General features: G+C 35.8%; 2 protein-coding genes across 2 annotated transcripts in view; one reads left to right on the top strand and one right to left on the bottom strand.

The window, feature by feature from the left end:
• Positions 1-7,790, bottom strand: part of LOC107746265 (gamma-tubulin complex component 3 homolog) — a 32,938-nt gene extending 25,148 nt beyond the window's left edge. Inside the window, exons 1-7 of the mRNA XM_016560395.1 lie at positions 7,558-7,790; positions 6,792-6,899; positions 5,405-5,472; positions 5,220-5,303; positions 4,907-5,112; positions 2,861-3,033; positions 1,592-1,704 (exon numbers count right to left, since the gene is read on the bottom strand). Coding sequence (XP_016415881.1) covers positions 1,592-1,704; positions 2,861-3,033; positions 4,907-5,112; positions 5,220-5,303; positions 5,405-5,472; positions 6,792-6,899; positions 7,558-7,633 — 828 coding nt within the window. The 5' untranslated portion in view covers positions 7,634-7,790. The remainder of the gene's footprint in view (positions 1-1,591; positions 1,705-2,860; positions 3,034-4,906; positions 5,113-5,219; positions 5,304-5,404; positions 5,473-6,791; positions 6,900-7,557) is intronic.
• A 1,354-nt stretch (positions 7,791-9,144) lies between these two features.
• Positions 9,145-26,006, top strand: part of LOC107746295 (probable phospholipid-transporting ATPase IH) — a 73,316-nt gene continuing 56,454 nt past the window's right edge. The window contains exon 1 of the mRNA XM_016560438.1: positions 9,145-9,656. Within this exon, the coding sequence (XP_016415924.1) occupies positions 9,618-9,656 (39 nt within the window). The 5' untranslated portion in view covers positions 9,145-9,617. The remainder of the gene's footprint in view (positions 9,657-26,006) is intronic.

Here is a 26,006-nt window from a genome sequence, read left to right as displayed (position 1 = left end):
TATATAATCATATAATGCATAAAAAGTGACATTGAAATAGTTAGATTTTTAGGTTTTCTGAGAGGACTTCAGGCATTCATCTCCATCTGTGGTCTAATGGTTTGAGTACTATATATGTCACGTCCAGAACAAACACAAACAGCTCTGGCCCATCAAAGTGTCTATTTATCTAGCACACCTCACTGGACATAAAAAGCACATTGTTCTTTTTCAAACAAATAGATGCACCATTTTAAAAGTGTCACTTAAAAAAAGACACCTGATCGATTAACTCTGATTCACGGTCAACGTCTGCCAGGAATTAAAAAGAAAAAAAAAAGAAAAAAAAAAAGGAAAAGACCTTGGGAGCCATGTGGCTCAAATAGATTCATGAGGCCATGTGAGTTGTAGACAGACAGAAGCAGCTGATGATGAGATCAATGCTTTTATATTTCCCATTATGCACTTACAAAAGTGTCTACAGGTGCTCCTACTTAAGTTTGTTTAATAAGAACTCACGTTACAAGTACTTTTATAAGAAGCGCAACACTAGAACATTCTGCTCATAATTACTTCCCAGAATCTCAGTCTGACATCTGAAGTGTTTGTACCGTAGCTGAAGTGGATAAGGAAATAAATGAAGAACAAAAAAAGCTAGTAAAAAGCCCTTTGTTAATTTTCTTCACAATATAGTCATTATGAATGGCTGAGTTATTTCGATTTGCTGTACATTACGATTAAATAAACTTTCATAAGCTTTTTATTTGTGGTGCCATTTAAATGAGAGGTAATTAAAAATCTGCTTTACGAGAACAGAGCAAGCTAATATTTATGATTATATTCTTGTGAAATTTAAACTACATTCATAATTATACAACAACCTTGCAACATTATTTCTTCATTTATCATTTTATGCTAATATACACTACTTTTGAAAACTCTGAAGTTGGTATACTTTTTGTTTAAAAAAGTTTTTGAAGTCTCTGAAGCTCACGAAGGCTGCTTTTATTTGATCAAATATGAGTAAAATGGTTTTCGAATTTAACATATTTTAAAATGTAATTTATTCCTGTGATGCAAAGCTGAATGTTTAGCATCATTACACCAGTCTTCAGTGTCACATGATCCTTCAGAAATTATTATAATATGCAGATTCTCTGCTCAAGAAACATTTCTTATTATCAATGTTACAAACAGTTGTGCTGCTAAATATTTTAGTGGGAAATGCGGTACATTTTTTAAGGATTCTCTGATGAACAAATTTCTGAAATCTAATTTATTTGAAAAAGAAATCTTTTGTAACATATAAATGTCTTTCCTGTCACTTTTGATCAATTTAATGCATCTCTTATACTGATTAAAAGTATTCATTACTTTGAACGGTAGTGTATATTTAGAATTTTTCTAATATATCTATGTTCCAACCGTTATTGTGACAGTGGTTCGAAATGTGACAAGCACCTTTCAAAAAATGTCATTTGATTGTCCCTTTACGCTTCGCAGCAATCGTAAACAGCCTAGTTACTATACAGTCTGCATGTGAGCGAATGAACAAAAATCAAGAGAAAGACAAGACAAGAATAAAAGGAAGATACAGCTAATAAAGAATCACCTTTGAATCAATTTTGTAGCAGTTTTCTGGGCTGCACATCTTGATGAACTTTCCATCTATTCCCTGGAAAACATAAAGAATGTCTCGGACGAGAGCAGCCTCCCCAATCTCAGCTGGGCCAGAGGGGATAGAAAAATATAGTGAAAAGGGAGAATTTAAATTAAAGTTCTGTAAAGGTCACACTCATATATCTGTCACAGATAAAGATGCCATGAGGCTAACTGCATCTTTAACACCTCTGAAATAGTTCACTCTTAAAGAGGGAATATCTTTACACCTAAAGGATAAGAATCAAATGTAAATTACAATTAACCAGTCAAGACGAGTAGCCTAAAAACTAGGCCTGGGTGATAAAATGGTATCGATATTTATCGACGGTACACCTTCTTCGATAACGATATAAAAAAATATTTGATATAGTGCACGATATAGGCACATGCTATAAGTGACGCAGACAGCACACACAAACACGAACATGAGTGCTGTGCCTGCCTGTGACGAGGAGACTGTGAATATAAAAAAAAAAGAATATTAGTCGAATTTAAAATAAACATTTGCATTTGAATGCAAAAAAATAGTACAATCCAATGTTAGATGTGCGTCAGGGAGCGCCATTTAGTGGAGCGTTATGCAATTTACGAAATTATATTTGATTTTTATGAGTTAATTTAGACGTAATGCATGTTTATTTTTTATAGAGTTACTTCCTTGCGTTGACGATTTAAATGCACTGCATTGTTTTGCTCATTGCGCCCTCCTGTGGCCTCGGGAGACAAGACAAAAGTTTCCTTAAGACCTATTTAATCTGCATATGGCATTAGAAATTAGATATTTAATTTTTATTATGTGTTTGATTGTTAAAACAAAAAATATTTGTTGTTTGTCTTAATAAATTGAGTTAATTTAAAAATACAGTGGTTAAATGTAAAAAAATGTTTCTATTGCTCTGTTTTAAAAAAGGGTATAAAAAATGTCAATAATTATCGATACCGAACGATATAAAACATTATATCATTGATACATTTTTTAGCTATATCGCCCAGCCCTACTAAAAACTACTGAAAAATTGTGTTAAATATAAGAGTTTGTATTCAGAGTGAAACATTTATGGCATCTACAGCATAAAACTCCCAGGCAACTGTCACTGGTGTTCTGCACATATTTTAAACAGTCATTTCTATTTGTAGTTTTAAAATACTATCTTTATTTTAGTATATAATCACCCAGTTATTTCCTGAAACATCCTGACTATTTCCTTTAGACACTCACCACTGCCATCTTCATCCCGTCTCTGTCTCTGTGGGAGTTTGGGTGCCGGACTGGAAGAGGGTCCACTGGGAGGACGAGGGGCAGCAGCTGCCCCAGAGGGTGAACTGGAGACCGGGAGAGTCCAGGCTAGACGAGACCCTCTCATAGACTCACCGACAGTTTGGGGTCCCGGTCTGAAAATGTGGCAGAAGTGTCCTATAAATACACTCAAGTTCATCTGAAAACCTCTGCATTTCATCATTTAATAGCCAAACTTTACTACAGGTGGTCAAAAAAAAAATTCTTTTGCTACATGAATTTTCATCTCAAACCCCATTTTCTTAAAACTCGTTCGCCCATTAGCAAAACCTGTGGGAATTCACTAATTACCTTGTAATGGTGAGCTTTAAACAAATAATGCCACTGAGGTTCAGAGACTTTAATGATGCTGTTGGTTCGACAGATTTACTGTGAAATGGATCCAGTAATCAATTAATTCAGGGCTTGGAGTACATGGCCATATTTAAAATATCTTAAGTGCTGCAGGTGCTAGACAGCTGCATTAATAATAGAGGAGTGTACAGCAGTTCAATTAAACATGCTACAAATACAACAGCTGCATTACTGAAAAAAAAAAAAAACTTTAAAGGAGAGAGGGAGAGAAAATAAAACCCATATGATTTGTCATAGGCTGTTGCTGGGCTAAAGCACTATATGAAGCACAATAAAACAATCGAAAATAAATAACATTTATGAAACATAGCGTGCATTGCAATGTGATGCAACAGCTGCTTATAGTATAAACTAGAGCTATAAGAGAGCGCGGACGTCTCCATATACTTTCTCTCGCTGTACTTTGATGTCAAAGGCTACACTGATCGATCTTCAAGTGGAACACACCTCTTTACTCTGGCGTGTCACGTGACTGAGTGTAATCGCAGTCTCTGCGATTGAAAAATCGTGTTTTTTCATATCGCGATATTATCGCAAATGCAATTAATCGTTCAGCCCTAGTATAAACCGTTTCAATTAATATAATGCGAGCAATATTAGTCATGTTGGGTGTAGACATTGTGCTAAAACAAAACGTCAAACCAAGTAGCACATGCAAACAAATTTTGCTAGATTTTTTTACTTAGAAACAGCTTCACTTTTTAAAGACATTTTTGCGAATGTATAGTAAGCACACAAAGTGAAAACCTCTTTACATGAGACATGATTATTTTCCTTGTAGACAAAAGACAACTACTGAAAAAAAAAAAAATCTGTAAATATTTGTGTTGAAACAAACCAGAAACAAAGAAATGGAACCATTTTTAATGGACTGCAATCAAATACTACCAGTAAACAGATATTGATCTCTAAATGCTATATCTGCAAAAGCTCTCTGTGTTCAGAAATATTACAATGATTTCTGATCACATGACACTGAAGATTGGAGAAATGGCTGCTGAAAATTCAGATTTGCCATCACAGGAACACATGACATTTAAAATATATTAAAACAGAAAACAGTTTTCATTTAAAATTGTAATATTTGACAATATTATTGTTTTTACTAGTTTACAATATTATTGTTTTTACTGTATTTTTGGTCAAATAAATGCAGCCTTTGCATTGATGCATTTTACAGTGGATGATTGCAGCTGTTCACCATGAAAATTAATTTTGAAGATAGTTCACCTCAAAAATGAAAATTCTGTCATTGTTTTCTCACTGTAAATAATGTTCTAAACTTGTATGACCGACCTTCTTCCTTTAAACACAAAAAGAGAAATTCGGAAGAATAATTTTGTTATTTTTCTAGAATTATCACATAGCCTACAGACAAGAGTCAAGAAATCTAAAACTGACTAAAAAAGCACCAAGTTCATTTTCACATAATCACATGGCAAATGTATCAGTGTCGCCTGGCATTACTGACACCTAGGTTGGTGCAACATGTGATATATGTGACTTTTATGGCACTCATTTTGTCCTTTTTGGAGTTTGACAGCCCATGGTCACTGTATGCTTTCACTGTATGGAAAACAACATTCACTAAGTCAGTTCATCACTGTCACTCACCCAGTGAGCAGAGACGGAGGGGTCGGCCCAGGCCCATTGATCGAGAATACTCCCATACTGCTGATGCCACTGGTAGCCATGCTGGAATTATGGGCAGTGGCTGAGCGCTCTGGGTAGCTGAGCGGGAGGCTCTGGGGACGGGCGTAGTAAAACGGGGTGGAGTGGACATCACGAGCCTGGGCGAGCAGAGCTCCATAACTACACACCTGTGGAGGGGAAAGAAGAACCTCTGTCTTACACAATGTAAAATCATTTTTACTACATTATTGTGTAGTATCTGCAGAAAAACTGGAGAAACATCTCAGGAACATACAGGAACACGGTTAGACGGCTTCCTTGGGTCCTCACAGAGGCTGAGCAGGAGGTATAAGATGGACCATCTATGTTTCAATACACCCTGTTCACCAGAAACAAATCAATTAGCATATTTAACCATATTACATGCCGTCCATTACATCTAATCTATATGTATCATGTATAACTGAGCTGAATACTGACCTGGGTCTGAAGCTTTCTGTGCAACTCAGAGAAAAGGGCAGCATCTGCTTCCCGTCTTTGTTTCAGCACTACAATAAATAAGAAAAGAAAAAAAAGTGTTATTTTTGCATCTTAATCGAATAAACCAGAAATATTAAAGGATAGCCTAATGAGTTTAGGTGCTGTTGATAGAATGGTCACAAGCACTATTGGGCCAGTACTGTAGTATAGATTGACCAGTATTAATCTCTTATACCCGATTATTTGCATGCTTATATGTCTGATAACAGATATGCAACATGGTATATATTTTATGCCATGTCAGCTAACTCAGGAATAATAAGATTTAAAATAGTCTCAATAATAAAACTTCAGTGAATTGCATACACTAATTTAACAATATACAATATTATTTAACAAAAAATAAAAGAAATAAAAATATACAGCATCTTTCAAAATTATATTTGATAAAAAAAATAAAAAAATAACAATATTTTCCCAGGAGATGTTTTAAATGTTTTAAAACATGTCCATTACTGTAATTTGACCGAAAACATTTCCTAGTTATTAAATTGATTTAATAGCAGCAGCAACAAAACCAACAACAGGCAAAATAAACTGACAAATTCTAATGTTTTCGAACAGAAAATATAAATGACAAAGTGGGTCTACCAACTTCACAAAAATGTAATAAATAATTCATTTTAAACTACAGTTTATAATTAAGGTTTAAGCATTGCTTATTAGGCTAAGGAGTAAAGACAAGTAGTTCACTGGAATAATTATACATTGTCAGAAATATAACAAACAAAACAGTAAATAAACATTTTATTCCATTAATTAATTAATGACAATTAATAGTGAAATTAATTTTTAAAAATGTTAACGGAATTTTAAAACTGGTTATGATTTGGTTAAAAGTTAAATGGGGGGGATTGAGTAAAACTGATCTGGTAAAGGTTAACTTAGGTTAAAGGCTAACTTAGATGGGGTTTTGTTAAAATTTTGAGCAAGGTTTCTTTTGGAAGCATGAATTAGAATAGGTTGAAAATGAAGCAAATAAGCATATGCCATCATTTTTCAGCCAAAGTGAACTTATAGTTTTCAGCACGAGTTATTATTGTGCTTAATTTCCAGTAATTATAGCTAATTTTTCATTATTTTTTGGACAGACATAAATGTTTAATGATAAACATATTTCTTACCAACACAAAAAATATGTTTTAGAAAAAAAATCTCATTCGTATTGGCAGGGCAAGTATAAATTGGAACTACTACACTGATCCACCAAACAGTTCAAAAAAAAAAAAATCCTTATTGTTAAGCCTTGTACAGCATGTTCTATGAAAGCCTCCTGCATGTATAATTGCACTTGAATAAAGTTAGGACAGGGTTTCAGATTACTCACATTCTTTTTTAATCTTTTCAGACACCAGAAACTCATCCCGTTCAATTGTGGGTGCGTAATTACTTCCGATGACCCGCACGGCATACTGGAACTGATGGGCTACATCAGCTGACAGAAGATACACAAACAACAGATGTATTTCATAAACAGATACCATATTATAAACAATCTAAAGAACTGGAGATGAAAAAAATGATCTAAAACACACATTTTATTCCCATATATAAGACACATTTCAGTTCAATAACAGATCTACATGCTATTTATGTCAAAATCCATAGAGTGAAATTGGTATCTGATTACACATACAGAAGACATTAACTCCATTTTTAGGAAACTGAAAGCAGGGACCATATTCTGGTATGTCTGCTGTTTCTAAAGTCTCTTGTCCAACAATAAAGTGAAATGTCTGTTTCTCATTTATGTCTCTTGTGGACTCTGAGACGCGTTTAGCCTACATTAGAAATATGACAGCAGCAGTGAGCTGATAACAGATGAGATATCAGCTTTAGTTTGAAGCATCAGGGTCTTTATTGACAAGAGGGGCCATTTGAAACAGGGACCCTGTTTTATCCAGCATCCCCCTGATGTTTTCCAAGGCTTTCAGCTTACAGCCTCTCATCTCTGCTGCTCTGACCCTCCATCACAAACATTATCATATCACATCACATTGTCTGTTTTCATCGAAACTCACAGCCTAGTCCACCACTGCACATACTAATCATCTTTTAGCAGCTGTGTGGCAGAATGAGATGGGTGTCTTTACCTTCACTCTTGCCCGTGATCTTACAGCACAGATTCTGCAGAAGCACGTTGGGGGATTTCTGATCAAGCGCCGCCATTGTGCTCGTATATATTACCTTCCGTGCGAGCAGAAACGGTCCGCGGTGCGTTTTTAACCGCTGTCGCTTTTCATCTGCTGGGTTTCAGCTCCTGGCAACAACAGCGCCATTTTAACGGAACCCGCCGAAAAGCGCCCACAGTCGGACAGTCGACGGAAAACACAGCAGCGGAAAAACAGCCGGCTGGGAAATGAGACCTAGGAAAACGTTCCTCCCGACAAACGTTACTCATAACATAATAAAACATGTTGGAAAATTATTATTATTATTATTAATAATAATTATAATTGATTGATTAAATCTATTAATAATCAAAAATGGGGTGAATAATAATCAGCTTTGATACGTGTATGAATTGTGCGCAGGACTATAAACAAGTCCATCAATTAAAAAAATGAATGAATGAATGAATTAAAAAAATAAGAAGAAATATATATATATATATATATATATATATAATTAAATAATCAGAATAAAAAGCTGCACAGTAATTATCTGTAAAGTAGAAGTAGGTTTGCTGAATTAATTGTACTGAGACATATATTTGACTGTAATAATAACAAAAACATAGTTTTAATGAAAAGCTAAAGTGGTAAATGGCTAGTAATTTAATTTATTTAGTTAACAATTTAAATAATTTAACTAATTTGATAGTTTTTCAATATGTATATCAATTCATCATAACAACCCAAAAAGTTAGATTAATAATTATTATATAATATTATCAGTAATTACTCATTGTTGTTGATTTTATTATTTAAAAGTAGAACATACATTATATTTATTATTATTGTTATCTTGATTACATTATAATAATTGAATTTTTAAGTCAAATAGATAAGTGTTTTATTGTTAATTAATATTTAGTATGATAATTATAATTTACTTATTATGCTTATTTATTATCGCTGTTTACGGCTAAAAACACATCTCTTCCATCTTTATTTGACCCTCTAACACTCTCTATTCTAATTCTTTTTCAACTATTTGTTTTCTTTTTTATTTAAAAAAACATGACCCTTTAAGACTTGCACTCTATTTGTTTTCTAACTGCTTGTTTTCTATTAAAAAGGACCTCTAACACCAGCTTTCTCTATTCTTTTTCTATTCTATCGATTTGTTTACTTTTTATCTATTATATAATTAACAAAAACAAAAAAACTTTTTACGTGTACTGCGTTAGGCTAACCGAGTCATATCACTTGCTTATTATTGCTCTTTTGTTGATTTTAATTGCTTCCATTGTCCTCATTTGTAAGTCGCTTTGGATAAAAGCGTCTGCTAAATGACTAAATGTAAATTTAGTTTTATTACTGTTGTTGTTAGTTATTTATTCGACTATTTATTCTTCAAGTCACCACACAGTCCTAAAGCACGCTTGAGAGGCCATGTCATCACCTTACACCGGTTTGCTGCTGGAGATTGACTGGCAGTAACTGGATGGGGAGTTACCGGACACCGGAGGGCAGGCTGAAAAATCCCCTTGTGCGGGTGGGTGTAGCCGAGGAGTGCGCGTGCGCTCACGGGGCTCGTGACGTTCCGGTGCTAACCGACGGGAGTCGGGAGAGGAGAGCGTTACTACACCGAGAAGAAGCAGAGCGAGTGCGGCAGTACACCAGAGGGACGCTGGACAAGGAAGAAGTGGCCAGTCCCTTAACATATTAAGGCAAAACCTGGGAAAACGAGAGCTTGTTGTTTTTCTCCTCAGTCAGTGAGTGTGTTTATAGATGAAACCGGAGCATGTCACTATGACAACGTTTGGACTTTACACAGTAGCCTTCTTCTTCATCTCAGTAACGTTAGGCGCTGCTCTGGAGATATAATAATCGCAGTAGTCGCGTAGGACTGTCAGTTGTCAAGCCTTGAAGAAGAAGCCGTAGAAGACAGTCATGGATCAGAGACTTGCTACAATGATCAGCTAGCGTCTTGTGTGCCCATTCTTCAAGATTAGAGGAGAAAGCGGAGACCGCACACCTGGAGCAGAATGGATTTGAGTAGCATCAGGAAGCTCATCACTCGATACGTGAGTACAGACGCTATCTATCACTCTCTCCAACTTGTTGGTCTGCTTCCGAAGGGCTGCGCTGCTTCCGATACACATTTTTGTACTGTAAAGCTAAAATGACACGTTTTATATTCGTGTGTCCGTTTGTAAGGCGTTGGTGCATCACTTTTGAGCCTCTCTGTGAATATGGAAAGAGCTAGCAATATGGACACAACCAACCGGTATCTACTGTTACTAATCTCAGGCGTTCGTAATGAAGTTATCACTGCGGTTCCGTTCCGTTTGACTGTGACCTGATTCTCAAACGAACTCACTAATGTTATGTTTATATGCCAAATGATGATAACACCGGCTGAGCTCATGACTGAGATTCACAGAGTGTGTTATGAAATATCAAAACTGGAAATTAGCCTCAATGAATTAAAAGGTAATGCGCACGCGCGGAGGGCAGGTGTGGATGGATGATAAAAAAAAAGTGAATAGTTTAGTATTGCACACTTGTCCGTATAGTACGTTAGTGTCCCGTAAGTGTTTTTTCTTCTTCTTTTTAAGCATTGGAAGCGCCCCATGAAATCCCAAATCCCATGTTTTGGTTTCAAGAACTGTTATAGAATATAGAATAAAAAATATATAAAAAAACTAACATACAATCTAAATAAAAATATAAATATAAAATCAGACATTATTATTATTATTATTATTATTATTATTATTATTATTTATTCATATTTTTTGCCGACCAAATGTTTGTATTTCCTCTCTAAAAATCATGGTTTTTGGCAATCTATAATATTTTAGTCAAGATCAGCTGGTACAACCTTGCTAGTTAGGCTACTGTAAAAACAATGATCATATACCTATTTTTCTGTAATTTGTGGGAAATATAACTGTATCATGAATTACACCCAGTGTTTGCTCCCAAACTAGCTTATCCAGCTCAATTTTGAATAAATGTTTTATTTATTTATTTAGTGTGATATATAATTTAGTTTGACTTCTTTTATTATTAGTTTACAAAAGGAAAAATAATTCAAAAGTATAAAAATTATTTTATACTATTAATTGAAAGTGATTTAAAGGCTGAAATGCATGTTGTTTTATGCGTCAGTAAAAAAAAAACCCATCCAGTTCCATTAGAAACAAAGAAACATTGTTGCTCTACATCGTTTTCATAGACGTGTTCAGTCGATAGGTTACTGTATGTCATTACTACACAGATTAGACCTGCTTTTAAGCCACTTAGCACGCAGTATAGGCAAGAGTACATGCTAAACCAACTGTCCAAGCTGTTGGGGGTTAGAGAAAGAGATTTGCTTAGTAATTGAATCAAATAGTGTTGTCAAGATTCCTTAGTGGGTTAAACAAGCGGGCATGTAAGGTTAAGGACATTTTACAATAGAAAACAATGGAAAACAATACTAAATGTTATAATAAATATGTTAGACAAAAGTTTGAACAATATTTCAGTGGTTTATGTTCTGTTTGTTGGTTGGTAGCTGAAATGGTGAAAAAGCCTATGAAAAATCTGCATGAGTATTTAGTTCTGCATCACTGAAGGCCATATGAATCTGTTATTCTGTAGTCTGTCACTGTATCAAGCTGACATGCGAACAGATGAGCAAAATCTCTTGCGCTGTCTAGACAGTCTGTAGAAAACCTGATGAAAAGTGTGCGATAAACATGATGTGAGTATGGTTGTTTCATGTCACAAACACCTCTCACCTGTCTGCCTGTATGTTTGTGCTTTGTTTGCTCAGGTTTTACGGTAAAGCATGTAACACATAGGGCTCAACAATAAGGGTGCCCTGATGAACGATTGCTTCAGTGTTATTTTATTATCATTGAGATAAAAATGTAGAATTCGTTTGTAGTTTTGAATTTAGATTTTAATGAGTAATGCAGTAGTGGTTGTTGTAATTTTTATCAAATATAGTTATTATTCATTTTTATAGCAGTTTTAGTTGTGGTTATTGTAGTACATAAAGTAGGCTAAATGAAAAAGAGAAATGTTGCATTGTCAACAAGCTAAATTAAAATAAGATTTTTATTTTATTTTTAGTAAATAACCCTGGGCTGCTTGTGTCACAAAATATTACAATTGTTGATCATATTCATGGGTTTTACAGAGATCTTTTTGACCAGTTAAAAAATATGACTATTAAAAACGTTTTATTGTTGAGCTCTGCACACATTATAGCAAGGTTATCGTTAAACCTTCAAAATCATATTTGCATCATTGAGGTTTGAGAACAATGCTTCATTTGAAATGCAAAGCAATAAAATCTAAGTCATTCTTTCTAAACTTTGAAATTAATTTATCCTGAGGAAGTTTAAACTTTTATGAACGTTAAATGCATGTCAGTTTTGCTGGTTTGTTTATTCCACCCTAACCAATCATTTAGAGAGAGCTGTGTCATGAGACCAGACTGAGTGTGTTAGTCACATGAATGTGTGTGTGTGAAAAGCACAGTCCACCCCATTGCTCTTTGATCTAATTCGTGCTAATGCAGGTTGGCAGAGTGAGAGGAGAAAGGCAAATGAGAGTAGCGGGTAGAAGAGAGGGAAGAGAGATGGAGCGAGAGAAGACAAGAAGAGAGAAGGATGGAGAATGAGATGGGTCAGAGGAGATGAGAAATAAGTCCCTGTGAGGATTTGACTGGCTCAGACAACAAAGGAAGTGACAGTGGAATGATTTGCCTCCACCTGTAGTAGCGCTCACTTCCAGAGTCTGTCTGTCTGCTGAATGGGCATTTTCACTGTAGGAAGATAAATATGTGAAATGGAAATCTGAAACCTCTTTTAATATGCAAAGCTCATAATTTTTAGTTCAGCTAGAATTAGTTGGAAATATGGAAATTGTTGTCTGCTTTGAAGTCTGGAAGAATGTTTCCTGTTTAAGAGAGAATAGATTAGTTTAGAACTCATAGTAAGCATGTCAGAATTATCAGTTGCAATCCCAATGTGCGCATTCTTATTTAAGGTTTTATTTTAAGGTGAGGTGTGTTTTTTTTATTTCAGTATTCAAATTCTTAAAATACTTCATACATAAAATACTTAAAACATAGCAACATTATTAACCAGTGGTTTGGGGCAGGGTTATCTTTTTGATCAACCAATCACAGACAGAGATAGTATTTAAACAATCATTGAATTAAGTAATGTCTTACTACTTAATGAATATTATGCTGTAGAACGTACAAGTGAAACAAAATGCATTATTCCACAAAAAAGTTAACACATGTTTTCAATAGAATTTTGGCAGTTATTAAAAAAATATATATATTAAAAATGATAAAAAAATCGTGGCTCTCTTTCATACTGCAATTAAAAAAAAAACGGTAAAAACGGTACTTACAGTTATTAACATTACAGAACAGGTTTCCAGTGTTTTATTACTGCACAAAAACGCAATTCCCAGCCATCACCGGCTTCTGAATAATTTCCAGCATTGGACAGGAAGTAGCATGACTGCCCATTTCCTGTCCCAGGAGGCTCTGAGGTAATTTGAGCTCTGTGTACAGAGGTAATCTCATTGTCTGTGGTCAGCATCAGGAAAGACTTATTGGAAACCATCCTACATGAGCAGGAATATGATTCAGCTGGTCAGACAGAAAAACAACATGGAAAGTCATGCCAAGCAAGTTCATACAGTACATAAATGTTTCTCTTTCCAACTATGACCATAATCAGCTGTAGACTAACTAGCATGAAGTCTAGGAGTTGAAGTATTATTAGGAATATGTAATATGAAGGAATAACATGCTACCATACAATTATTATTTCTGTTGTATGTGTAATTTCTATGCACAAATTAACCAGAAGTATTATTTGTTGTGATTTCTTTTTTCTTTTAAACTCTTTCTGAACTCATAAATTGATCCGATGTGCATTGTAAGAAGAAAAATAAAGACAGTAGAAAAAAGTTCTGATCATTTTCTGCCAGGACGTTATCTGTTAATTTTATGGATATTTCCTTTAACCCTAAAACACAACACAATGCAATTTGTAATTCAGAATACAGGGAAAACACCTTTGAAAACCTTTAATGGACTTTACTTAGATTGTAAACTAAGATATGTTTACCTAAGACTGCATTTTGGGTAAAAATCTAATTGGTAAACAATTAGCAGTTTTTATCTACTAAGATAACTGTAAATAAATCACAAAATTTAAAATTGTAAGGAGGTCATGTGACAACAGTGTAACATACTGTTGTTGCATAATGTTTCATTTCACATACTATTTTAAAACTATATTGTATGCAGTAAGCTTGCCAGTTATGTCAACCATAATAATAACGTATTGCATTGATTTAAAACATGTTTACTTGACTAGCATTAATGGTGCAAGCAACACATATTTGATCAATAAATCTAACCTAATGCAACACTTTAGAGCACATCATCCAACACAGTAAGTGCCAGCAACTAGCTGACCAAGCAACGAGAAATAAAACTATATCATTAAAACAACCATCAGTTTTACTTAAATAGTCTTAGCTTATGACATTGTTTGTGCCTTTGGCTGGATAGTAACACCCCACAACAAATCTGAGCAAACCATATGTGGATATATTTACTGTATGTGTCTCTTATGATGGATCACGTTGGTTTAATAAAGCTAACAGCAGCAGATCAGGGTGATGTATATGAACTTTCTGTCATCACTTACTTTCCTTCATATCTTTACGAACCAGTATGACTTTCTTTCTTCCATTCTGGCAGAATTTTAATTTTTGTGTGGAGTTAAGGTTTTAGACTGCTGAGGACTGTTTGCATGCTGCATACTCATGCAGGCACGTACGCATGTTCACCATTCATCCCGTAGACAGCGGGCGCTGACCCGTGAACCGTATCCTAGAAGGATTTGTTGGTAATCAATATGGGTGATGAAATGATAATCATTATCCTCATGCTTGACATGTTCACCATAGTTCAACTGAAGTTCATGGTCTGCGCCTGAATTTACAGAGTTGAGAGCTGTGTTAGGAAACGACTAGAAGAATTTTGCCATACAAAGCTAAATGTCTTCTCACAAACTTATTTAGACTTTCCATTCGAGCGGCCTGCTGCATTCCATTCTGAGCAGCTGATAAGCGACAGCACACTGTCAGCCGAACGCTGGTCCCTCAGGGTCTGTCAAACAGCAGCACCATGTGATTCTTTTCTAAGTAGAATGATCTAATGACTGGTGCTGTGGTCAAACATGATGTAATAATGCTGATGTTTGTTCTCCAGTGTATTTGTGACTGGATTTGTGTTCAGTAAAGAAAAGAAAATGAAAAAACTGAGGGGGGAGGGGGCAATAATTGTAGATTTAGCTTCAGGATGGAAACATGGCTGTGTGTGAGAGTGACAGTGAAAAATGCTAGATTTTTCTTTTTTACCCTTGAAGAAAACTTAAAGGTCAGAAAAGGCATGGTAATGTTTTGAAAGATGTGTTCGCCTTCCATTAAAAATATAAAAATATCAGCTTATCTCTCCTCTTTCAAGCAGAAAATAGTGTGATTCAAAAAGTGATGCATTAGCACAACATAACAGACACTCTTTCGCTTTTGTCTGACACAACTTCGCAAAATTTAAAAAAAAAATGACTACAGCATATTCCACCCAAAACAAAACAAAAATGATTTTTATTTTAGATAGTTGTTGTATGCATATTTTGGTGGGTGAAATATACCATGGACATGTCTTAAAAGTTAAACATTTCAGCCCAAGACTATAGTGTAGAGACAATTATATTTGTGAGAGAAGGCCTTGAGTTTGGAGTTTTTGGGTGTAACCCTGTTTTGGCTCACTTCAGCTGTCCTTAGAAGAACCAACGTGCTGCGACAAGCAGAGAATGTTGTTCATTCATTAGGATGGGAATTTTTCCTTTTTTCTGGGGGGGTTTTAAATGATTTTCCTAAGTGATATTAGATGTATTTGAAAATGCTGATGCATTTTCAAAGTTCTTTTAATGTTCACTGAGATTCTTGTAGCTTTCTTGATGCGCGTCTATGTCTACTGTAAATCAGGATAAGGACAGGCTAATCGTACCTCTGCTCGAAGCCACTGCAAATGCCATTTATGATCAAACTTGTTGTAGACCTTCTGCTTTCATATAAAGTACTGTAGCTCTTGAGGGCTTACCACACTCTTAATACAACAGTCAGAGGAAAGAGCCACTGGAATAATGGCCTATTGATGACTGTGAAATTGAATTGTGCTTGTTAAAAGAACACATGACCCTCCACTCGATAGCAATAGAGAAGAATGCCATTGAATGGGCAGGTATTTATTTGAAAGAGGACTTTGGGCATTACATTTAGCTTTAAGATAGGGGGAGTGGAGTAGGAAAGAAAGGATTGGTTTGAAATGAACTTCACTGGATCTAAAAGTGACATATTTGATATAGATGGTGTTTTTTTTTTTTTCAACTTTATTCTCTTAATCTTTGGGAATGTTATCCTGTATATACCCATGTATACCCTTACTACTAAATTCATGTCTATAAATGTAAATGAAAAATGAATCTGTCATAATGACTTCAAAGACCTGTGAATCTGCCAGACCTTCTCAAGACATCCTGCATGCTCGCACGGAAGATGTGTAGAAATGTAATGATGTTTGGTTTGAGTTATTCAACAGACATTCTTTGCTGAGTCAGACTGTCTTTGTATGAAAGGGCCGTTGAGTTTACGCAGTGTACCCACAGATCGATGGAAGCATTTTCAAGGGCTCAGCTGCTTAAATCCAGGTGTCCCTGCCTCCTGGGAATGGAAATTCACATTGCACTTGTTCCTTTGCTGACCTGAGATCAGTTTAATAGTCGTCTGATCACAGTTTTAGGTAGAGGATGGACAAACTAGTCCCAGATCAGTGTGAAATGAAATATTTTGGTTATGGTACATAGAGTCCTGATTACAGCATTTCTAGTCCATGTTTTTTTTTTTTTTCTTTGACACGATAGAAATTATTTATTTTTAGGGCTGACTTTGCATTTCTAATCGTTAAAGGTCCATTTTTAAACCAATAGCCTGGAATTAACAATAATGAATTTTTGCTGAAATGAACTTATCTGTTAGATTAACATTTCTAGTCCACATGTTTTTTTTTTTTTTTTGACACGATAGAAATTATTTATTTTTAGGGCTGACTTTGCATTTCTAATCGTTAAAGGTCCATTTTTAAACCAATAGCCTGGAATTAACAATAATGAATTTTTGCTGAAATGAACTTATCTGTTAGATTAAAAGAGCTATTTTTAGCATGTAATGGGCATTTGGCTTTTCGCAGATGTCCAGATGGAAGTTTCATGAACATGAAGCATAAAAGAGTGTTTTAATATATACCTTAATCTATCAAAAACCACTTTCTAACCTTCACCTGTCCTCGTTCACTTTTTCTTTTCATCCCATGGAACCATCACTAAAAACATTGAATGCTCTAAATGAGATTAACAGGAGACAGGAGAGTTCAGCGGAGCGAGCTGCCAAAAGTTCTGGTCATGTGACCTCACCCCTGTCTGATCCCATATGGCCCCAGGTGGTAAAAACCAGGCCAGGAAGGCACAGAGAGATTTATTGGAATGGGAATTTTGGATATTTATTAATATTAAATATTGGGTTTTGTAGGGCTTGTGTGTTTGTATTGAAAGGTTTTGTCTGTCTACACCAGCAGAGCTATTTGGACCGAATGGAGGGCCGAAATAGGCAATAGACTGATAAGACTGCCAAACAAGAAAGCTGCTATCATCTCACTGCTCTTCAGGCATTCTGTGTACGTGTGTGTGTCAGTTCGAAACAAGCGGTCCTTGTCTAAGTGACTCACAAACGGAGCATGCGACATACTGTGGAACAGGGATCTGCAAAACTAAACATAAGGCATGGAAACTGACAGGACAAAATGGACGGCCATTAACAGTGTGACCCAGCGACTTCCAGTTCCCCATAGACCTGTGCTATATCTTCTGATAATGAGAAAGGAAACAAAACTTGACACTTTGTAACACAATATTCCCAAGTGACTCTCCACATGTTCTGATGATGTACTGCCTGCTTTATGCAGGTGCAAGAAAAATAGGAAAGTAAATAACAGTAACACCACAGCCAAACAGTCCAACTGTGCTCAACCACTCATGCAAAGGCTATCACATGTCAACACACTCACGGACTGCATCTGTATGAAGCTACAGTAATATGTTCTTTCTTTAGGTCGGAGTGACATTGAAAGTGCTGTATTGTCAGAGAGCACTTTTTTTAGTCTTGTGATTTAAAAATGCAAGGCAGAGCCAAACCAGGGAACTTAAAAAATTACCCAATCACCATACACATGTATGTATGTATTTATGTATTTATATATTTATTTTGTATGTAAACATATTTCTAATATATATAGTATTTATATATATATTTACAGATAGATAGACAGACAGACAGATAGATAGATGATAGGCTTTTTATATTTTATAATGTTTTTCAGTATAAACATTTCCAGATTTTAACCACTATGCCACTCCAACCCACTACATTTGTTGTTTTAGAAGCAATGTTAAATGTAAACATGGCAGTTCCTGTGAATTTCTCTACCCATCAGGGTGGATTATGAAGACTAACATGTTTGTCTGTCTTCCTGCTGGTTTGTTTAATTATGTATGAGATCAAAGTCACAGATGAAGTCATGTTATTAACATGCCCAAGACTCATGATGATTACAAGATTAGTACTCCCTGTGAGGGGGCTACTTCATGAGCACAGGCTAATTAGCTGGGCGCCATGCTGCCTATTAGAGCTATCTACAGCCAGGAAAAGTTGATTTAGTGATCGCAGAGCCTCACTTGTTGCAATTTGCATAGTACATCAGATTATATAATTATAAAGATTGTTGTTGAAGAATCAGAAATTTTTTTAAAAAAAGCGGTTACCTGCTGTATAGTTCACCCAAAAATGAAAATTTCAGTCATCATTTACTCACCCTTGTTCCAAACCTGTATGACTTTCTTTCTTCTGTTGAGCATAAAACCAAACCAAACAGCTGCTGGACCAGCAGCTGCTTAGAAAATGACTTGGAAAATAAGATTTATATTTTGGTACTCAAGCAGAGATAGAAGATGAATTTACTATTGTATGCATCCACTGTTGCCAGAACTTTCCTTATGAATCAAGTCTTGTAAAGGCATATGTCCAACACAGTTGGCCGTCTTTGCACTTGTAGGAGCACCACTTACTTGAAAACTATAAAGCTGGCTGCATAAGAAGGTGTGAAGGAAAATGCTGCCATCTTTTACTTACATTTACTTTTAACTCGCCTCATTTGAGTACATGCCGTGACCGTGGGCCATTTCTTCCCAGGAGCTCACAGGAAACAGGAGCATTGATTTATTAAGAGTTGGCAAATATAACCAAACCTCATGAGGGCACCTGGCTTTTTTCGGCAGCTCCATTTGCCAGCATGGCACATTAATAAATAGAGGGATAATAGTCGACGCCGTCTGTGACTCTCAGTGACGCCAAGAGAATGTGCTGTTTTAGACTCCAGAATTACTCATGATTAACTGGTGGTATTGCGTATGATGATGGCATTGGTCTTATTCCTCCATGGGAGATTTGAAAAATAAATGAACTTTTTACACCATGTTGCATTTCCTTAAGAACACAATCCATTTTTGTGAGTGGCCATTTATTGTTTTGACAATGATAAGTTGTAATGGATGAGAATATTAAGGGGCTATCATTACCAGAAAGCGCCTGTGGTCAGTTTAAATTGGAAGCTGCTTTCTTCCGTGGCTGAATACTAATGCTGGTGGGTGGACATGTGTACAGGGTCATGATCATCACATTTAATATCCTGGACCCATCTGACCCACTTTAGGCTTTAGACGTATAGACGACACTAAAGGCTGTAAGCAACATCTTAAGGTTTTTATAGTAGTTACCTGAATAAACTGGTTCTTAATTGTCAACACTCAATCTCAGCTCATTTTGCCAAATTTAAACATGTTTGAGTCAAGATTTCAGATCCAGATCCATATTAGTTTACCTAGTAAGCACTGTAGTATGCAATACTGTTTCTGAAAATAAAGCTTCTTTCTTGGCATCTGTGGTTCCATGAAGAATTTGTAGGATCCATGGACGAAAGGTTCTTTGTAGTGAAAAATGGTTCTGTAGATAATTCAAATGTTCTTCACACTAAATAAATGGTTCTTTTAAGAACTGTTCACTGTTCAACCTTTGAGGAACCAAAAATGGTTCATCTATGTCATTGTCGCAAAAAACTCTTATTTTTAGGAGTATACTGTTGAAAATATTCATATGTATGAACAGGTATCCTGAACATTTAAGGCTCAGCAGAATCTTGTTCTATTGACCTATTTTTTCTTCCCTAGGGGAATTTGAGGGCCCAAAGATAGATAGAGATGTTAACACTCTTGGATATTTGCTTGTGCATCTTCTTGTGGATAATCAAGCGGTCTTGTATCTCGCGCAGGAAAGTCTCAACCGTTTCACTCTGTATCTCATCTTGGGCTGAATTTACTGAACTGTGTGAGCTGAAGACGAGCAAAGAGGTTGGTTGAAGCGACAACCGGATCAAACGTTGTGTAACATTAAAATCACACAGGGAAAAGCCGTTAATGTGCACAGCCAGGACCTCATAAGACCCCACAAGCCTTTGAGTCTCTGGATGATAAAGCATGTGAATGAAGACATTTCTTTGAACTGACGAACAGGTTGAGAGAATTCATAGTAGTCTCATTGTGAAGTGGAGGATTAAGCCACTCTATTAATGTTAGTCTGAGAGTAGAAATTGCCCTTCATTGTGTTACATAGTACGGGTGAGTTCCATAGAAAGCTCAATAGTATAATGAGAATAATGGGATACTATAACAGTATAAAAGTCTACATAATAACAGTAGAGATTCTGTACTACTCCTATTATATTTATGCAGCCATTTTGGGAAAAATTGCTTCACGTAAGTTAATATGTGACTGACAAGGAAGCCTAAAGTTATGCAAAGATACAGAGCAGTATAGACTTTATTTGTTTACAGTTTAAAATGTTGTAACTTGCCATATTAATTGCCATATATATTCATTAAAAAACACTGGAACACTTATGAGCTAAAAATTGTATACTCACGAGCTAGACTATACTGACCATCAGCACGAGTAGGAGTTTGTACAACAGTTCACATACAAGAGCTCTGACTTTTGGAATCAGATGGCTTGAGGGTGTATAACTGATATCTTAAAGTCTTCTCAGCTTTCCTTTACTTTCTTCTATAAAGGTGCATGTTCTGCTTATGTAATCTGCCTGTGACTTTCAGAATTTTTTTTTTTTTTTCCAGAGTCTTAAATTGGACATCTTATGTTTTATTCAGTGGCCTGGTGCAGATGCACTGGCCATTCTCACATTCTGTAAGTCACATATCTGTTATCAGCGTATGGACACATGAGAACATTCTGCGGCAGTCCATGTTAAACACTGCTGTGTAACGGTAGATTTCTGCCATACGCTGGGCTTACTGAAAGTCACTGGCAGGTGGAAGAAGCAGACAGATTATGTAACACTCACTTTTTGCAGGAAGATAAAAGCTGAAGCTATATCACTGATTGCATGGGATGAAGCTGAGCAAGCTCAATTGTGGTGTCACCTGACTGAAGGCAGTGATGTGAAACTATAACTTTATGCAACAGCTCATTTTATATTTATGCAGGAAGTGTTTATGCTGAGGTATTAGGGAGCATCTTCATCAAATGTTCATGAAAACACAATTAGAGTGCAGAATATGTGAATAAACGGGAAGAAATGATAATCAGATTTGTGGTGGGATTGTAGTCAATTTAATGGATAGTTCTTAAACTGCTCTGTTCTGTTTACAATAGGATCATTCTATGAAACTCATACATTTTGATAAGGAGATTTTTAAAGCAATTTATTTGTAGGAATTTTAAAATCTGTCAGACAAATCATTTGTTTGTAAAGTAATAAGTTGCTCTTTCTGTTTCAATTCAAGTTGATATATTTTAATACATGCTGGAATATTAATATGACAAAAAAAAAGTGTCAGGGTTGACAATTTAGAGTTTGAAATTACAATCCTTGTGCTCAAGGTTGTGAAACTACAATATGCTTCTTGGAATGAGGATTTAATGTTTCAATTATTAGTTGTATCAAAACTTAAGACAAAGTAATAACAAGTGAATATTTGATTTATCCTCGAAGATGTCACTTAAAAGGATGATGATGTCATTATGATTTTTTTAAATTTTTTTTTTATGTAAGATTATAACTTTAAAAGGGGAAAATGATCATGGTACACAACTTTGAATCTTTTTAATAATACACTGATAACTAAAATATGTGTTATATGCAGTGTGTGTTATATGCAATATAGATTTTTTGACGATAGATAGATAGATAGATAGATAGATAGATATTTAATTGTTGAAGAATATATTTTTCACAGATATAACTGTGTAGATTTGTGTAGAAGTTTTCGGTATGCACTGGTGAAAAGATTTCTCAAACAGTGAATCGACAAATCATGTTTACTCTCTCAACCTTCCTTTCCTCTATTCTTCCTCTGGGTTCACAGTGGGGGCAAGAGTGAATTATTCCTCTGCAGTGTGCTGTCAATTATAAACCTATGGCTCCATTTTTCAATTAGCTGGAACGCAGGATCCCTGGCTGAGATGAGCTGAACATTGATCCTCGTCTGAATCTTGTTTGCATCTGAAAAAACATCAGAATGTTCTTTGTGCTTTAGTTACACTTTAAACATTGTTACCTTTTGGTCCAACACACACTCACATAAATGTATTATTTAACAAGTAAATTAATTTATTCATGACTATTGTTAGTTGGAATTGCTTGAATTCTCAGGAAGCTTGTATAAGTGAAGATGATAGAACAAGGACAGTTGGGTGTTGCTTTTAAACACGAAATGGTTGAGATACTGTACTTGAGAAAAGAGGACATCAGGTGAATGATTAAACGTATAAAATAGTTAGTCATATTCTGTTCATTTCCCTCTGTTGTCTTCGCTCTTCCATCAGAATCCATTAGTTGTAATATACAGTATAGGGCTGCACGATTAATCGAATGCGATTGTCATTTTGATAGTAATGTGATTGTCATTTTGATAGTAATGCCGGTTCTGTAATCAGCAGGAAATCATCATCACGTGCTTTCAGATGGAGCAGAATTTACTACACATAGCCGTAGTTCACTGACAAGTTACGCAAAAAAATCGCAGACGATTTTATTGCGCGATTATGAAATCGTTCGCGATAATGACAGCTGTTTGCATAGCTTCTCAGTGCACTACGGCTCTGTGTAGTAAATGCTGCTCCATCTGAAAGCATGTGAAAATACCACATTTAATAACATATTTTTACTCCAAACTCACTTCATAACGTCAGTCGAGTGTTTGAAATAAATCCTTCTGTGAGATGATGTGGCTTCTTACACAGAATAAGTAGTCGTGTGTTTATTAGTCATGTTGAATCAATGAAAGCAGTTGAATCTTCTGTTTATCCAGCTACCGCTATAGGCATTTTCTGGGTTTCTTCTGCGAGGCGTATTTGGAGTTTCAGCGCGAGAGCGCCCTCTGGCCTTTGGATGGAGATTTACTGCTGATCACAGAACCGTGCTTCACTGAAAGATACGCATGACAATCGCAGCTTCTGTCGAATCGCGATCTCGATTCCATTTCGATTTATCGTGCAGCCCTAATACAGTATACATAAAATACACAATATGATTCTTAAGGCTCTATGGTTGTAGAACTTTGTGTTTGTGTGAATTAGTATAAAGTCATTACACTGCAGAGAAGTGAAGCCTAGCAGAGCTTATGACTCATTTGGTAAGTGGGTTAATTAGAGTGACCCACTAAAGAGGAGCAAACATGTGTTTTAATGTGAGGTTAATGATAAAAGTGCTTGCTGTAGGTCAGGACCACCGAGAGCTTGTGAACACCCTGATAGACTGTATCCTATACATTCAATTTCTCACACTCCTGAGTCGGATCAAGAAAGGGTCCCTCCTGTCCTTATAATATACTGTTGAGTATATGTCTGAAAGAAAAACTTTATTTCTGGTCATCAAAACAATATAATATATACAATGAGTCAATGTACATTATCTATATTATCAAAAAGCAGGAGTGCATAAGAAGTGATATTCATTTTATTTCTCTTGACATATCCTTGAAATCTCTAAGGTCGGGCATACACTGTGCGATTTCATCAAGGTACCAACTCACACTGTAAGAGCAGATCGCATGCAATGTAAAGTCAAAGCTCACGATTTATGTGCTCACACTGTACGGTCCGAGTGTCGAGCACGATTTATGTGCTCACACTATACGTGTGAAATACTCGAGTTGCGCAGATGACGACAACGTGTATATGGACGATAGCCAGAGATATATATAAAAAAAAAAAGCATCAGGTGATGTCAAGAGGATTTGCCATTTCCAATTAATGTATTAAATTATTACCATTGCTATTATTATTATTATTATTATTATTATGGTAGGCTACTTTTATTATTAAATTCATAGGTCTATTACAATTCATTTGCCCCGCAATAATTTTATAGCTCATTACCGCACAACTGACACGCGGATAATAAATTATTAAATTAGCTTACTCCTCATTGAAAATGATTTAAAACATTTAGATATATTACACAATGAATATAGGCCTATAATTAAAATTCCTTCTAAAGTAGCCTATGTCTGAACACTCCTAATAATCAGTCATCAATAAAAATAAGACCTTTATTAGCCTACAGACAAAGAAATGTAAAAAACAACTTGTTTAACACGAAATACTTCAATTCTGTTGTGTTTTTTCACTACGTATATAAGCCATAAGAGATTTTTTTAGAAAATAAATTAAGACAATACCCAATATGTCTCTCGTTTCCTCTGAGAGAATATGTGCTGTTAATGCAGCGTCAGATGCCGAAAGCTCGGTAAGTTTTTACTTTCACTTTCTGTAGCCTAATGAATTGACTGGAGTTTAAAACTTCTTCACGGGCATAACGCTCATGCAGTTTGCAAATTGTTTGTGCGGCATGCACTGGCTCGCCTTCATGGTTTAAAACTGAAATATTTATAATTTTGCACATTTGTCTTTATCACTAATTCCCATGCAGTTTGCACATTGCTTGTGTGTCATGCACTGGTTAAACTTCATGGTTTAAAACTGAAATATTTCTAATTTTGCGATGTGTTTGTCTTTATCACTAATTGCAAAATGATGGACAATGGTTCACATTTCCCGTGATAATAACATTATTTTATCAAAAGATCTCTCTCTTTTCGTTTTCTTTCTTGCTGCATTAAAGTTATTTGTTTTCCGTGCCTTTCTGAATACAGACACCAACCCATCCCTGCCTTTCACATCCCCTGCACAGCCTGTAACATAACATTTATTTACATGATCTGCCATTTTCACTATTATCCTCGCTTGTTTCTTCACAATACCTGCAGAACTTCTGATTATTCGGCTATGCAGGTTCGGCTGGCATAGAACATAGGCGGGTATATGCAAATGTTGGGGGGTAACTATTAGTGATCCCGACTGTAACGTCACAGTCGGTGTTATGTTCGGATTCGCCTATTTTTCAGTGGTCTTTTGCATGCACGAGATTTACATAAGAAGGAGGAAACAATGGTGTTTGAGGCTCATGGTATGTCATTTCCATGTACAGAACTGTTATTATTCAACTATGCCAACTTGCCAAGGTAAATACAGTTTTCCATTCTACGGCACCTTTAAATGGTTAAAGTTCTATTTTCGCGCAGGCACAGTGAGGGCAGTCGGTTCGTAGCTCTAGTTCAACTGTGCGATACCCTCACGAGGGGTGACCATAATTTCTGAAATTGATCCGACCGTCCGATTGTCTGTCGGGAGAGACTTATCGCTTCTCGTTTCCCCCTGTACACTGCACGAACACTGCACGACAAACGACGCACGACAAAGCTGAAATTTAGCCCGACTCAAAAAAGAGTCCCACGTGTCAGAATTCGGCTCAAAATCGCACGAAAATCGCACAGTGTATGCCTGGCTTAACTGAAAACAGACAAGCATATGGCTTTATGCTTCATTGTATTTTATATGAAATTGCCAGACAGACAATACATTAAAGGGGTCATATGACGCTGCTAAAAAGAACAATATGTTGTGTATTTGGTGTAATGCAATGTGTTTATGCGTTTTAAGGTTGAAAAAACACATTATTTTCCATGTAATGTACATTATTGTTTCTCTATGCCCCGCCTTTCTGAAACGCGTCGATTTTTACAAAGCTCATCGTTCTAAAAAAGCGAGGTGTGCTCTGATTGGCCAGCTATCCAGTGCGTTGTGATTGGCCGAAT

This window comes from Sinocyclocheilus rhinocerous, unplaced genomic scaffold, assembly GCF_001515625.1.
Source record: "Sinocyclocheilus rhinocerous isolate Xijiao unplaced genomic scaffold, SAMN03320098_v1.1 scaffold798, whole genome shotgun sequence".
In the NCBI taxonomy this organism is placed as follows: domain Eukaryota; kingdom Metazoa; phylum Chordata; class Actinopteri; order Cypriniformes; family Cyprinidae; genus Sinocyclocheilus; species Sinocyclocheilus rhinocerous.
Note: the sequence above shows the minus strand (reverse complement) of the source record. Positions and strands in the feature narration are given on the sequence as shown.